This window comes from Cherax quadricarinatus, chromosome 80, assembly GCF_038502225.1.
Source record: "Cherax quadricarinatus isolate ZL_2023a chromosome 80, ASM3850222v1, whole genome shotgun sequence".
Lineage (NCBI taxonomy): Eukaryota > Metazoa > Arthropoda > Malacostraca > Decapoda > Parastacidae > Cherax > Cherax quadricarinatus.
The window spans coordinates 4,400,605-4,416,743 of NC_091371.1; the positions used below are offsets into that span (position 1 = coordinate 4,400,605).

Here is a 16,139-nt window from a genome sequence, read left to right on the forward strand (position 1 = left end):
ACGCGTATGATACGTACGATTTCCGGACTGAGGTTCGAAATCCTGACCAAAATTTTGCCCCAAAAAGTGCTCTAAATCCAAATTGTACAATATGAGGACCATATGAAAACCGGAGTTCCACTGTAATGAGTGTAGTAGGTAGTAGGTTGGTAGACAGCAACCACCCAGTGAGGTACTACCGTCTTGCAAGAGAGTGTAAAATGAAAGCCTGCACTTATTTTACATGATGGTAGGATTGCTGGTGTCTTTTTTCTGTCTCATAACCATGCAAGATTTCAGGTACGTCTTGCTACTTCTACTTACACTTAGGTCACACTTCACATACATGTACAAGCATATATATATATATATATATACACCCCTCTGGGTTTTCTTCTATTTTCTTTCTAGTTCTTATTTATTTCCTCTTATCTCCATGGGGAAGTGGAACAGAATTCTTCCTCCGTAAGCCATGCGTGTTGTAAGAGGCGACTAAAATTCCGGGAGCAAGGGCCTAGTAACCCCTTCTCCTGTAAGAATTACTAAATTTAAAAAGAGAAACTTTTGTTTTTCTTTTTGGGCCACCCTGCCTTGGTGGGATACGGCCGGTTTGTTGAAAAAAAAAAAAAAACATGCAAGATTTCAGGTACACCTTGCTACTTTTACTTACAATTAGATCACACTACACATGCATGTACAAGTGCATATATACACACACACCTTTGGGTTTTCTTTTATTTTCTTACTATTTCTTCTTCTTGTTTATTTCTTCTTATTTCCATGGGGAAGTAGAACAGAATTCTTCCTCCGTAAGCCATGCATGTCATAAGAGGCGACTAAAATGCTGGGAGCAAGGGGCTAGTAACTCCTCCTGTATACATTACAAAAGTTAAAGAGAGAAAGTTTTGTTTTTCTTTTTTGGGCCACCTTGCTTCAGTGGGATACAGCTGGTTTGTTGAAAGAAGTAATGAGTGTACACTATATGCATTTTATCGCTCTAGGGTGCTTTAAATGTTGTAGTATATTACGTGTGGGTGGGTTGGCCAGGTGGACTACCATACCTACCACACCTGACTTCTTACAATAAACACTACTCACCTCTCACCCTACATGAAAATTACAAATATTTTGAGGTAAGTAACAAGTGTACTGTGTGTGTATTTTACTTTTTATTGTTTTTAATGCTTAATTCTATTGCTAACTTAATTTATGTTAGTGTAAACTTATTATCTGACATTTACAAGTGGACACAAATGGCATTCTGCTTTCTGGCAATATCTGCTTTCCGGCGTTAGCAGGGAACATAACCTGCCGTACAAGTGGGGTCCTACTGTATTTTATTTCATGTGTAAGTCCTAAGCCCATAGGGGTCATACAGCACCTTGGGAAATGAAAGACATTTTATTTCATGGGGAAGTGCTGAACTCATAGGTGTCATACAGCACCTCAGGGAATGGGAAGCAATCCAAGGAAAGAAAGGATAGATCCAACCCCTTGGATAAAAAGGCCTTCATCAGTCAAGGAACCTTCCCCTGAAGCATCCAAAATCAGCAGCAAAGTAAAGATTATGTTTACAGTGTACCAGCTAAGCATGATTATTTATATTCACAAATATATACAGTTGATACTCAATCAGCAGGCATCCACTTATTATATAATACAATACAGCCTCTCCTCGCTTAACGATGGAGTTCTGTTCCTAAGACCACATCGGTAAATGAATTCATCGCTAAGTGAGGAGCATACTATAATAAGAACATAAGAAAGTAGGAACACTGCAGAAGGCCTACTGGCCCATACAAGGTAGGTCCTTATCAAAACGACATCTACCTAAAGCTACCCAAGAAATGGTAGTGGGTTTGTGTCAACCATCTTTGATATTGTTTTAATGTCACCTTTGCACCACTTATAACATTTTTGGCATATTTTTAAATGTTTATACAGTAGTGCACTATATATTGTAATAAACAGAGTATAGGAAATCTACTCAAATATACATTATTTAGGAATGCATACTGGTCAGAGAGCCTGTCGTAAGTCTGAGTTGTTGGTAAACGAGTACATTGCTAAATGAGAAGAGGCTGTATATCTTTATTTCTACAATTACATGTACAAGGTATACAGGCCTAGCTGACATCAATGACACACTACTATATAGAAAGCATTTCAGGCAAATTAGGTCAATTTTGTCCCAGGATGTGACCCACACCAGTTGACTTACACCCAGGTACTCATTATTACTGATGGGTGAACATAGACAACCAGTGTAAGGAAATATGCCCAATGCTTCCAACTTTTGCTGGGAATCGAACCCAGAGTCCTCACCATGTGAAGAGAGATCTTTTGAGACCAGGCCATGGGCCACCATATTTGTAAACAATACTAAACCTCAGGGTCAATCAGAAACAAAAAGTATAAAAGGTTGAAAATAATCAACCAGCAGGTTTGAGGGTAAAAAGATGGAGCAATTCTTTACTTTTGTTAACCCTTTCAGGGTTTCGGCTGTACTAGTATGGCTTATGCACCAGGGTTTTTGGCGTACTAGTACGCCTAAATTCTAGCGCCCTCAAATCTAGTGAGAGAAAGCTGGTAGGCCTACATATGAAAAAATGGGTCTATGTGGTCAGTGTGTGGTATAAAAAAAAAGCCTGCAGCACAGTGCGTAATGAGAAAAAAAAAACTTTGACCATGTTTTTGGATTAAAACAGTGACTTTGCACTGTATTTTCGTATGGTATTTATTGTTGTATTCTAGTTTTCCTGGTCTCATTTTATAGAATGGAAGACATATTACAGAAATTGAGATGATTTTGACTGGTTTTACAAAGAAAAGTACCGTGAAATTGAGCTCAAAATAGCAGAAATGTTCGATTTTTACCGAAGTTCAAAAGTAAACGAATCATGCTATGCGTCCAATACACGTCAACTGGTGAGTCTAATATTCTTTCACAAGTGCGTTGATATTACTTATACCATTTCTACATCAATGCAGTAGTCTGCATAACAGTAAATCTTCTATTTTTTTGTGAGAATAAAAATTCAAAGTGGAAAGCAAAAGAACGTAAGAGGGGCATGGGGACGTGACTAATGAACAGAGGAAATGTTATTTTAGTGCCAGGAATGTCTTTCTTGTTTATTCTGGGCCCTATTCGGAAATTGGCATCTTTTGAAATTTGTGTGAAATTGGCAAAATTGCTAAATTCTGACCACTGTACAGTGGACCCCCGCATAACGATCAGCTCCCAACTCGACCAATTATTTAAGTGTATTTTTGTAAGTGCTTTTGTAGGTGTATTTTTAGGGGTCTGAAACGGACTCGTCTAATTCACGATATTTCTTATGAGAACAAATTCGGTCTATAACGGCACCCAAACAGACTTCTGGATTGAAATAATACCGTTATGCGGGGGTCCACTGTATTGGATAGTTGAAATCGGTAAATGGGTGGTTTCTTGTACTCATTCAATAAAAAAAAAAAGGAGTTCTAGTGAAATATGTATTATTTTTGTCAACAAGTACACTGGAATTGGCCAAAAATAGGGCTCAAAGTGGGCAAAATCGCCGATGCATAAACATAGCCAAGACCGCTAACTTCGCAAGAGCATAATTCTGTATGGTTTCCATCAAATTTCATACTTTTGGTGTCATTATGATCGGGAAAAGATTCTCTATCTTTTCATAAGAATTTTTTTTTTTTTTAAATTTGGGCGACCCTGAGAACAAGTCTCTGAGAGAGCCTGTCAACCCTGAAAGGGTTAAACCCTTCAGCTGTGAGAGGGCATGCATTTTTAATTCACTACAGTATGTAGATTTAACCCAGGATAATTCAATAAAGTCAAACAATGTTACTTATTGTCCCCTCTGTTACTGGACAATTTCTATAAATTTAACTGCTTGTATCATGAAACTGAAAGTGAAACAAATAAAGCTTCTTCATGACAGTTCCACACATTCTACTGAAGTACTGTTACTCATGATGAACTGGATGTACTCATTTGAGGAAGAAAAAAAATTCCTAGTCAAGAAATAGTAGTAGTTCAGCCGAGGCATAAAATGACTGTGCAGAGCAGATTTGAAGGCACAAACCTGGTGTAATTCCCGTGTAAATATACATTAAACACAATCTCAAGGTTAAAATAATTACCAATATAGGAGGTCTTAATGCATTCAAAATTTCACTGAAGTCAGACACCCCGAATCATACATTATGGTAAATCAAGATACTTGTATACCTATAGTAGTTACAGGACAATACAAAAACATAATTGAAATACAAAAGAATGGTATACAATTTCATACAAAATTATACCACAGTAATCACATGTTTAATATTATACAGGTCCACATCCCTAAATCCGAAATTCTGAAATTCGAAAAGTTCCGAAAACCGGAGTTTTTTCATGGAGTGTAGAGTGTCAGTCATCTCTACATAACTCCAATGCTGCCACGTGGCGGTGTGACCCAGCATTTAAATCCCTCTGAGACACAACTGACACCTGCCAGAGTGGCAGGTGTCAGTTGTGTCTCAGCACTTGTAGTGTTCACACATGCATCTACTGTTCACTGATATTTTATTTTTGCTTTTTATTTTGTGACTGTGTTTAATTTCACTGTGAAAATGTCAAAAAGAGCTGCAGATACCCCTATGGGTAACAGTGCAGTGCTTGGAAGGATGTTGATAAATCAACATCAATAAATGCTTGGCACAGACTTTGGCCTAAAATGATGTTTGATGTAAATGAACCTACAGATGAAGACTTTGAAGGATTTTGTGTCACCAATGAGAAGATATCAAACCTCGTAACTTAGGCTAAAAGTTTATCGGACAAAAGTGTAAATAAATTACAGGAAGCTGACACTGAAGGAATGCTGAACATTGACAATGATGCACCAGTTGTCCATTCCTTGAGTGATGGTGAAATTGCTGAAATGGTGTTAAATACAAATAAGCATGAGAATAGTAGTGTTGATGATGGTGAAAATGTGTGATCAGTTAATTGCTGGCCTTGAACAACATGCATTTATCAGTGAGCAAGAGATTATGGCAATTTACTCAGCTAAAGAGAGATTGCTTAGACAGAAACCCATGTTAATAAGACAGATGACACTTGAAGAAGTCTTTAAAAATGCCATCTGTCAATCTTGAGAATCATGATCCTGGTTTATAATTATCCCATTATTTCATTTATCAATATATGTATTACTTTATAAATAAACCATAGTAGTATTTGTAGTCTTTATTTAAACCACTTAATGTGAGTATTCATAAGTTTTTGCTACAGTGTTAATGCTTGATTATGGGGTGTTGCCCTAGACCCAACCTTCATTCCGGAATTCGAAAAATTCTGAAATTAGAAACGCTACTGGCCCCAAGGGTTTCGGATAAAGGGATGTGGACCTATATAAACAGGCTGTGAACTCACCACATGGCTTAGTATATACACATATGTACCTTTGCTCTACCACGTCTAGTAGCCTTTTTCTTAGGTTGCCCTTCCACATCTGGAGCTTTATCATCTTCAGCAGCACCTTCTTCCTCATGATCATCATTCACTGTTGTGGAAAGGTGAGGCTCTGATTCTTTTTGAAATATCTCTTGCTCTTCTATGACAGCCTTAGGAGCTTGCATAACTTCAGGACTGTTCAAGTGCTGCATCTCTTGGGGGTCTGATACCAATTCCCTGGCCATGTTTCCATATGACTGAAGATCCATTTTTCAGGTCATCTTTATAAACAACACTGCCTGAAAATGGTGTGAAATATGTACAATATGTATAAACACACAAACAAAAACAAAACTTTGTTTCTATAAAGTGGTGTACTATACAGTATGCAATTAGGGTAATTAACATGTATAAACTACTTTACAGAAAGCCCTTTGTTAGGCAAGGCATTTTGGATAACCTTAAAACTATCTCAAAATTAACAGACAATGAAACACAAGGTACATGAGAATAAGAATACTTAGTTTATACTATACTGAAGGCATTCAGTAATTTAATAAAATTTCTTACTAAAGATACATTAAGGCTGAAGCTAGGTACAAGAATTGATGCCTTTCTAGTAATAAATAAGAGTTGAAGAAAGGATCGAACAAGAACAGGGACAATAATGAATGAAAGGCAGGGTTTCATGATTTGTTTGGCATAATAAATTGCTGTCAGGATCACATTAAGATATGGAGGTGTTTTTTAATAGTAGCCTTGAAGTGGTTGACACAGGGAGCCTCTGGAATCTTCAGGCAAAGAGTTCTAAATTTTAGGTCCTTTTATGCTCAATGGCTTTTTATACAGGTAGAGCCAGACATGTGGAATATCACAAAGATATTTGTGTTTGGTATTATACCTATGAGTTCTGTTGCAGTTACCAGGAAAGCTTCAAAGCAGGAAAGCAGGATTGACATCAGAATTGATTGTTCTGTATACAGTGGAACCTCAAATTTCGAACTTAATCCGTTCCAGGAGCTAGTTCTAAATTCGAAAAGTCTGAAATTCGAAGCAATATTTCCCATAAGAAATAATGTAAATACAATTAATCCGTTCCAGAAACTCAAAAATATTCACACAAAAAATACATTTTATTGAGATAAATTACAGTTTTACATACAACAAATACTAGTTTTTAATTATGTATAGTAATACATATAAAATAACATTTTTACTTTTATTGAAGATTGGTGATGGCATCTGGAAGATAGGGAGGAGGAGAGAGGGAGTTGGGGTTAGTGTTTGGAAGGAGAATCCCCCTCCATGAGGACTTCAGGTAAAGCACTCTCTGTGGTTACTTCCCTTCTCTGTCTTTTAATGCCACTAGGATCAGCTTGAGAGTCACTGGACCCCTGTCTCACAAAATAACTGTCCACAGTCCTGTTTCTGGCACCTCTTTAATATTTCCCTAAAATGGGACATGGTTCTGTCGCTGAACTTGTTGCAAAGATGACTTGTTTCAGCTTGCTCAGGGTGGTACTTCTGTACAAACATTTGGATACCATTCCACTCTCATACTTCTGTATTATTTCCTTCTTCACATCTGTGGTGTTTCTCACTTTCTTTACCACAGGGGTACCACTAGCAAGTTTCTTTGGGCCCATGGCAGCTTATTTCACAGTCCCACAAGCACTAAACACAATGAAATAATCGTAAAATGTGTGAATAAGAGCGCAGGTTAGAGTTCACTCAAGCATAAACAAAGCTAGACTGCTCACGGCGCCTGTGTAGGGACGCGGACAGAGCGGGCCGGTGGACAGGTCCTGTACCTGGCGGTCCGAAAATAGGGGCGCGTTTGATAATAGGGACACAGTTTGTCCAAAAAAAGGGTCCTATTTTCGAAACGTTCGATATGTGATACGTTCGATTTTTTGAGGTTCCACTGTATTAGGCAAATTTAGATTTTTGAAGAGTGAGGGAGTGTGGTGTCTGGCACATCTGGGTGATCATTCATACATCTGCTTTTGTTGAATCATTATTGGCTTTAAGTAATTTGGTGTAGTAGTTCCCCAGGCACAAATAGCATAAGTGCGGTAGGGATAGATCAGAGTAGTGTAAGTAGTGCTGTTTGAGGTACACAAATCTTAGGATAGATGCTTGTAAAAGTATTTAACAAGGCTTAGATCCTGATGAAAATGTGCATTAAATTTTCAAAATTACTATTATTATTACAGTACTATAAAATTCAAGATGTGTAAAAGCTGCAAAGGTCGTACAAGACCTGTGGAACAGGAGGTATTCAGATTTGACCCAAGGAAGAGTAGCTCTAATTCCTTGGGTCAAGAGCCTTTTGCCAGCATCAAGGTACCCTGTCAGGGACAGAATGCCTTAATAATAAGAACATTTATCTTTTATTTCTACAAGTACATAGTACATGTACAAGGTATACAGGCCTAGCCGACTTCAGTGAAATATGTACTACTATAGAGAAAGCCCCGTGTTATACAGAGCATTTCAGGGAAATTAGGTCAATTTTGTCCCCAGGATTCAACCCACGCCAGTCAACTAACACCCAGGTACCAATTTTATTGATAGATAAACAAGGACAGCAGGTGTCTGTGGTTTGATCCCCACCTGCACTGTGGATCAAACCAAGGACCTCAATGTGTGAGCTGTGTGTGTAAGCAACTGAGCTACAGAACACCTTGGATTTGATCCTTTACAGGAAAGGGTAACTCCAATTCTTTGGACTCAAGTTCTCTACCAACATCAAGGTACCCCTCCCATTAAAGGTTAGTCTTTAAAAGGTAAGAGTAAAAAGTTAGTTTATCATTTGAGATTATAAAACTAACAATACTGAAAATTTTCTTTTTTAAACTACTTTCCAAGACTTGTTAATATTAAAAGATTACTAGTACACACCTTTGGTGCATATACAATAACGTATAATTACCTACTTTTTTTTAAGTGGATATTACAGAATATGGTGAATGAATATAAAATATTATTTTTTATATTTCCTGGCCATACATTGTGAATTTCTATGAAATGCTTTTGTATGTTGTTCCCCATATGTTTTACCCTAGAGGTTAGACCAATCAGCTATCCAAGTAAAAAACAATACAGTGGACCCTCAACCAACGGCATTAATCCATTCCAGAGGGCTTGCCGTTGGTCGAGTTAATTTTCCCCGTAAGAAATAATGGAAATAGAATAAATCCGTTCCTGATACCCCGAAGTCTGAAAAAAAAAAAAATTTCACATGAAATATACATTTCCTTATATGGAAAGGAATGGGACATACAAAATAAACAATAATTAAATGCCACTTACCTTTATTGTGGAGTTGTTGATGAGTGATGTGCCAGCAGCAGGGGAAGTTCAGGATTGTCTATTGCTTGGAAGGAGAATCCCCTTCCATAAAGACTTCAGGTACCAAGTCCTTTGGTGGGGTTACCTCACTTCTTGGCTTTTTAATGCCACTAGGACCAGCTTGAGAATCATTGGACCACCCTCTACCACCATCACTACCACCCTCTACCACCATCACTACCACCCTCTACCACCATCACTACCACCCTCTACCACCATCACAACCGGTACCACCCTCTACCACCATCACAGCCACTACCACCCTCTACCAACATCACTAAAATCCTCTACCTCCATCACTACCACCCTCTACCACCACCACTTTCGTATTTTTCTACAAACTTTTTCTTGAATTCTGTCGTGTTTCTCACATCCTTTACCAAAGGGCTGGCTTTAGAAGCTTTGGTGGGGCCCATGGTGGCTTATTTAGCGGTTACAAGCACTAGAAACAGTGGAATAATCCAAAATGTATGGGAGGCACACGTGGAAACCAACCACAACAGTTTGTAAACAATGGGACACTGACGTTGTTGGTTAAGTTTTTTTGCCGTTGGTTAAGGCATTTTTTCTACGGCAAAAAGCGCTGTTAGACAAAATTGCTGTTACTTAATGCCACCGTTAGTTGAGGGTCGGCTGTATTTAAGTTGGATTCAAATGATGTAGTAGCTACTGACATAAACCTAAGAAAGGCAAATTACAGAACAAGCTTTAGAGACAATGTTCATCTCTGTACAGCTTTATCAAGTCACAACATGATAAATCAAAACTTTACACAGAGGAAAATGTCTGAATAAAAGCCTGTGCGAAATTTCTTTTTACACAAAAAGACAAACTAAACTTTTTGACCTCTTTCAATATGCAGAAGGTGGAATGGAGCAGGAAGAAAAAAAAATACATGTTTTTAATGTTATTTTTACTTTAACCCTTAACCCCTTGACTGTCGCAACCCCCAATCCTGAGCTGTCTCCTGGTGTCGCAAAATTTAAAAAAAAAATTATTTTTTCTTATGAAATGGTAGAGAATCTTTTCCCGATTGTAATGACACCAAAAAAAAAAAAAAAAAAAATTTTATGGAAAACTGATGGAATTACGCTCTCACAAAGTTAGCGACCTCAGCGATATTTACAAATTGGAGATTTCGCCCACTTTGAGCCCTATTTTCGGCTAATTCCATTGTTTCAGGCGACCAAACTCATAGTTATTTCTTTAGAACTCCATTTTTTCTATCGATTGAGTACTAGAAACTGCCCATTTACTGATTTCAACTACCGAATAACGTGGTCAGAAATTTGCAATTTAGCCAATTTCACGAAAATTAAAAAATATGACAATTTCAAAATAAGGTCCAGAATGAACAATGCAGACATTCCTGGCTCTAAAATAACATTTTCTTTGTTTATCAGTCATGTCTCCAGGCCCCTCTGATATTACTCTTGCTTTCTATTTTGAATTTTTATTTAAACAAAAAATAGAAGATTTACTATTATGCAGACTACTGCAATACTGTAATAATTGTATAAATAACATCAACCTATTCATGACTGCATATTAGAATGGCTAGTTGGACATTTATTGGACAATGACATCATTTGTTTACTTTTGAACATCGGTAAAAATCAAACATTTCCCCTACTTTGAGCTCCATTTCCAGGTTCTTTTTATAGTAAAATCAATCAAAATCACCTCTATTTCTATAACATGTTTTCCATTCTATCAAATGAGACCAAGAAAACGAGAATACAACCATAAATACTATACGAAAATAGATCACAAAGTCAGCATTTTAATTAAAAAAATGGTCGGAGTTTTTTTTTTTTCATTATGCACTGCGTGCTCCAGGATTTTTTTTTATATGGTGCACACTGACCACATAGACCCATTCTCTCACATGTGGGCCTACGAGCTTTCTCCTGCTTGATTTGAAGCCGCTAGAATTTATGAGTATACGTATATACGTCAAACACGGTACCTCGTAAAACGTATATACATGTATACGGCCGCTGCAGTCAAAGGGTTAAACTGTCCAAACGTAGATCTACGTTTGCGCGCGTAGCACTCCGACCTTGATTTTCTCCGTAAGAATGTAAAATAAGTAGATCTACGTTCAGAGTGCCACGCGAGTGTACGTAGATCTACGTTTGGATAGTTTACTTAAGGTTAAAGACCAGTCGAGCTATGGTTCATATGTTGGCTTGTGTGCAGCCAACAGTAACAGCTTGGTTGATCAGGCTTAGATCCCCAAAACCCTTTCCAGGTATAAAAGTAGTGATGAATACAGGTCTGCCATCACAAATCCGGCATCATTGGGACCTGTAGTGTGCCGGATTATTGAGTTTGCTGGATTACAGAGTGGTTAAGCTAGAATACACTTAATAAAGTTAACCAACTTGACTTACACAAAAAAGTTCACTGAACATTGGCAAAAATCGAACATTTCCGCTACTTTGAGCTCAGTTTCAAGGTACTTTTTGTCGTGAAACCAATCAAAACCATATCTATTTCTGTAGTATATCTTCTATTCTATCAAATGAGACCAAAAAAGCAAGAATACAACCATAAAAACCATACGAAAATATACCGCTAAGGGGCGGCTAATGGCCGAGAAGTGAACTCCATTATTTATCGTACGATTTCTTTCATTTTTGGTGTACGCATCTTTCCATCATACATTGCCCAAGTTTCAATAAGATAACCCAACAAACAACTGAGAAAAAAATTATTTACCAAAAATCATACATATGGCAAGCCCAGGCCAGTTCTAGAAATAAGTCACTTTGACTTTTTTGGGTTATACAGTGGTCCCCCGCTTTTCGTAGTTCCCGGCAATCATAAAATTCGCCAATCATAGGGGTATTTTCGTATAAACATGGACTCGCTTTTCATAGGTTGACTCGCGAGTCGTAGTTCGTCCGGGACGCGTACGCACGGCGTGAGCCAGGGCGGCAGCCAGTCTGGCATTGTTTACCCGTGAGCGAAGGTCCCCTCGCGTGCTCCAGTGAAATATTTCATAATATTCCATTTATTTTAGTGCTTGCAAGTACTAAATAAGCTACCATGGCTCCAAAGAAAGCTCCTAATGCCAAGCCTGTGGTAAAGAAGGTGAGAAATACGATTGAATTTAAGAAAACCATCATTGAACAATATGAAAGTGGTACAAGTGTGGCCGAACTGTCCAGGATGTATAAGAAACCCTACACAACCTTATGTTCCATAGTGGCCAAGAAAAATGAAATAAAGGATGCTGTTGTTGCAAAGGGAGTAACTATGCTGACAAAAATGAGATCACCAGTACTGGAAGAGGTTGAGAAGTTATTATTGGTGTGGATAAATGAGAAACAATTAGCAGGAGATACTCTTATGACTTCGTTTATTTGTGAAAAGGCTAGGCAGTTGAATTCAGATTTGGTAAAGAAATTGCCTGCAAATAGTGGTGAAGTGAGTGAATTTAGGGCCAGCAAAGGCTGGTTTGAGAGATTTAAGAACCGTACTGGCATACACAGTGTGGTAAGGCATGGTGAGGCTGCCAGTTCGGAGCACAAGGCGGCTGAAAAATATGTGCATGAATTTCAGGAGTACATAAACAGTGAAGGACTGAAACCTGAACAAGTGTTCAATTGTGATGAAACAGGCCTCTTTTGGAAGAAAATGCCAAAGAGGACCTTCATTACACAAGAGGAAAAGGCAATGCCAGGACATAAGCCTATGAAAGACAGGCTGACACTAATGTTCTGCGCTAATGCTAGTGGGGATTTCAAAGTGAAACCATTACTAGTGTACCATTCTGAAAATCCCAGAGTGTTCAGGAAAAACAATGTTATGAAGAGTAAATTGTGTGTGTTTTGGAAATCTAATAGTAAGGCATGGGTCACGAGGGAAATTTTCGTCGAGTGGTTCAATGAAGTGTTTGGCCCTAGTGTGAAGGAGTATCTCCTGGAAAAGAAATTGGATCTCAAGTGCGTGCTAGTAATGGACAATGCACCTGCTCATCCTCCAAACTTGGATGACCTAATTTTCGAGGAGTTTGGGTTCATCGCAGTAAAGTTCTTGCCCCCGAATACCACTCCTCTCCTCCAACCCATGGACCAGCAGGTTACTGCAAACTTTAAAAAACTCTACACAAAAGCAATGTTTCACAGGTGCTTGACTGTGACCACAGACACTCACTTGACCCTAAGGGAATTTTGGAGAGAACACTTCAGCATCCTCCACTGCATAACCCTTATAGGTATGGCTTGGGAGGGAGTGACTACCAGGACTTTGAACTCTGCCTGGAGAAAATTGTGGCCAGATTGTGTCGACAAGAGGGATTCTGAAGGATTTGGGACTGACCCTAATGAGCCTATGTCTGTTGTAAAATCAATTGTGGCACTGGGGAGTTCCATGGGGTTGGATGTGAGTTTGGAGGATGTGGAAGAATTGGTGGAAGACCACAATGAAGAGCTCACCACTGAGGAGCTGCAAGAGCTTCAGCAGGAAGAGCAACACATCGCAGCTCAGAATCTTGCTGCAGAGGAGGAGGAAGAGAGATGGAAGAAGGTGCCTTCTTCAGAAATTAAAGAGATTTTTACTATGTGGGGTAAGATGGAAAGCTTTATGGAGAAACATCACCCTAACAAGGTTGTTGCGAGCTAGGTTGGCAACATGTACAGTGACAAAGTCTTGGGCCATTTTAGGGAAGTGTTAAAGAGACGCCAGAAACAGAGCTCTCTCCACAGTTATTTTGTGAGACAGGACTCCAGTGACTCTCAAGGTGGTCCTAGTGGCATTAAGAAACAGAGAAGAGAAGCAACCCCAGAAAAGCAAATGGTACCTGAGGTGTTGATGGAAGGGGATTCCCCTTCCAAACTATAAACAATCCACTCTCCCAAACACTAAGAAGAATCTCCAATAAAGGTAAGTGTTATGCTGTTAATGTTTCATTCATCATTTCCCATTGTATTGTTTATGTACTACATGTATATTTCATGTTAAAAATTTTTTTGTTTTAATACTTCTGGGTGTCAGGAACGGATTAATTGTATTTACATTATTTCTTATGGGGAAAATTGATTCGTAAATCGTAAATTTCGTTTATAGTAATGGCTCCAGGAACGGATTAATTACGAACAACGAGGGACCACTGTACTAGGTTCTCTACACACGTGCTGTTATGTATGATAATCTATGTAGAGAAATTAAATTTCTTGTTTCAGTTTTATGGCACACTATGAGTGTATATCACAGGTAGCCCTGTGCTATTCTCTGTTTTCTCTAATATTAGCCCCCAAGACAGGGATAGGAGAATGGTACTAAAAACAACAGACATAGCCCCACTCCACAAAGGGGGCAGTAAAGCAATAGCAAAGAACTACAAACCAATAGCGCTAATGTCCCGTATCATAAAAATTTTTGAAAGGGCTCTAAGAAGTAAGCTCACCACCCATCAGTTACACAAACCAGGGTAGCATGGGTTTAGAGCAAGATGCTCCTGTCTGTCCCAACTACTGGACCACTACAATGTCCTGGATGCTCTAGAAGGCATACAGAATGCAGATGTAATATGCACAGACTTTGCAAAAGCCTTTAACAAGTGTGACCATGGTGTGATTGTGCACAAATTGCGTTATAAAGGAATAACAGGAAAAGTTGGTAGATGGCTCTATAATTTCCTAACAAATAGAACACAAAGAGTAGTAGTCAACAGAGTAAAGTCTGAGGCAGCTACGGTGAAAAGTTTTGTTCCACAAGGCACAATACTCGCTCCCATCTTGTTCCTCATCTTCCTATCGGACATAGACAGGGATATAAGCCACAGTGCCGTGTCTTCCTTTGCAGATGACACCCGAATCTGCATGACAGTGTCCTCCATTGAAGACACTGCAAGACTCCAGGCGGACATCAACCAAATCTTTAAATGGGTTGCAGAAAACAATATGAAGTTCAATGACGAGAAATTTCAATTATGTACTCCGATATGGAAAACATGAGGAAATTAAAACTTTATCGGAGTATAAAACAAATTACAACCACACAATAGAGCGAAAAACTAATGTCACAGACCTGGGAGTGATCATGTCAAAGGATCTCATCTTCAAGGACCATAACACTGTATCAATCGTATCTGCTAGAAAAGTGACAGGAAGGATAATGAGAACCTTCAAAACCAGGCATGCCAAGCCCATGATGACACACTTCAGGTTGCTTGTTCTATCTAGGCTGAAATATTGCTGCACAATAAATGCCCCTTTCAAGACAGGTGAAACTGCTGACCTAGAAAATGTACAGAGAACCTTCACAGCATGCATAACTGTGATCAAGCATTCCCAGTAATTGTGGTGCTTAAAGTTCATAAACCTGTACTCCCTAGAATGCAGGTGGGAGAGATGCATGATTACACACACTTGGGTAACACAGTTGGGTAACACCCTAATAAACTGCAAAACAGTTGGGTAACACCCTAATAAACTGCAAAACAGTTGGGTAACACCCTAATAAACTGCAAAACAGTTGGGTAACACCCTAATAAACTGCAAAACAGTTGGGTAACACCCTAATAAACTGCAAAACAGTTGGGTAACACCCTAATAAACTGCAAAACAGTTGGGTAACACCCTAATAAACTGCAAAAAAGTTGGGTAACACTCTAATAAACTGCACAACAGTTGGGTAACACCCTAGTAAACTGCACAACAGTTGGGTAACACCCTAGTAAACTGCACAACAGTTGGGTAACACCCTAGTAAACTGCACAACAGTTGGGTAACACCCTAGTAAACTGCACAACAGTTGGGTAACACCCTAGTAAACTGCACAACAGTTGGGTAACACCCTAGTAAACTGCACAACAGTTGGGTAACACCCTAATAAACTGCACAACAGTTGGGTAACACCCTAGTAAACTGCACAACAGTTGGGTAACACCCTAGTAAACTGCACAACAGTTGGGTAACACCCTAATAAACTGCAAAACAGTTGGGTAACACCCTAATAAACTGTGCAAAACAGGTATACAGTACCAACAAGATGAAAGTTAAGACACTTGTGCAACATCTGGTTATCTTTTTTGTAGACGTTTCGCCATCCAGTGGCTTTATCAATACAGATTCTTGGACATAATTAGAAAACAGAAGAACTATATACAAAAGATGAGGTAATCAGTCCCTCAGCCTTGGAGGTGGTGTTTACAACACCGTGGTTGTAGAGATTCTGAAGCACAGGTAAGGAGACTGGCGCTTAAATAGGCGTCAGTGAATAGTGACGTGTAGCAGACGAGGGCATAGTCACTGGTAGGCAGGATTCCCCAGTGGAAGTAGGTCCTACCCTAATAAACTGCAAAAAAGTTGGGTAACACTAATAAACTGCACAATTGGGTAACACCCTAGTA

At 38.9% G+C, this 16,139-nt stretch overlaps 1 protein-coding gene across 4 annotated transcripts in view; it reads right to left on the reverse strand.

Annotated features, from left to right (window-relative positions):
- The window catches only part of LOC128702297 (tigger transposable element-derived protein 6), a 47,463-nt gene that overhangs the window by 25,369 nt on the left and 5,955 nt on the right, over positions 1–16,139 (reverse strand). For 3 of the 4 annotated variants that reach the window (XM_053796478.2, XM_070102078.1, XM_070102076.1), the window contains exon 2: positions 5,431–5,721. In XM_053796478.2, the coding sequence (XP_053652453.2) occupies positions 5,431–5,691 (261 nt within the window). In that variant the 5' untranslated portion in view covers positions 5,692–5,721. Of the gene's footprint in view, positions 1–5,430; positions 5,722–6,323; positions 6,464–16,139 lie in introns of all 4 variants that reach the window. The other variant, XM_053796477.2, reaches the window with a different exon arrangement.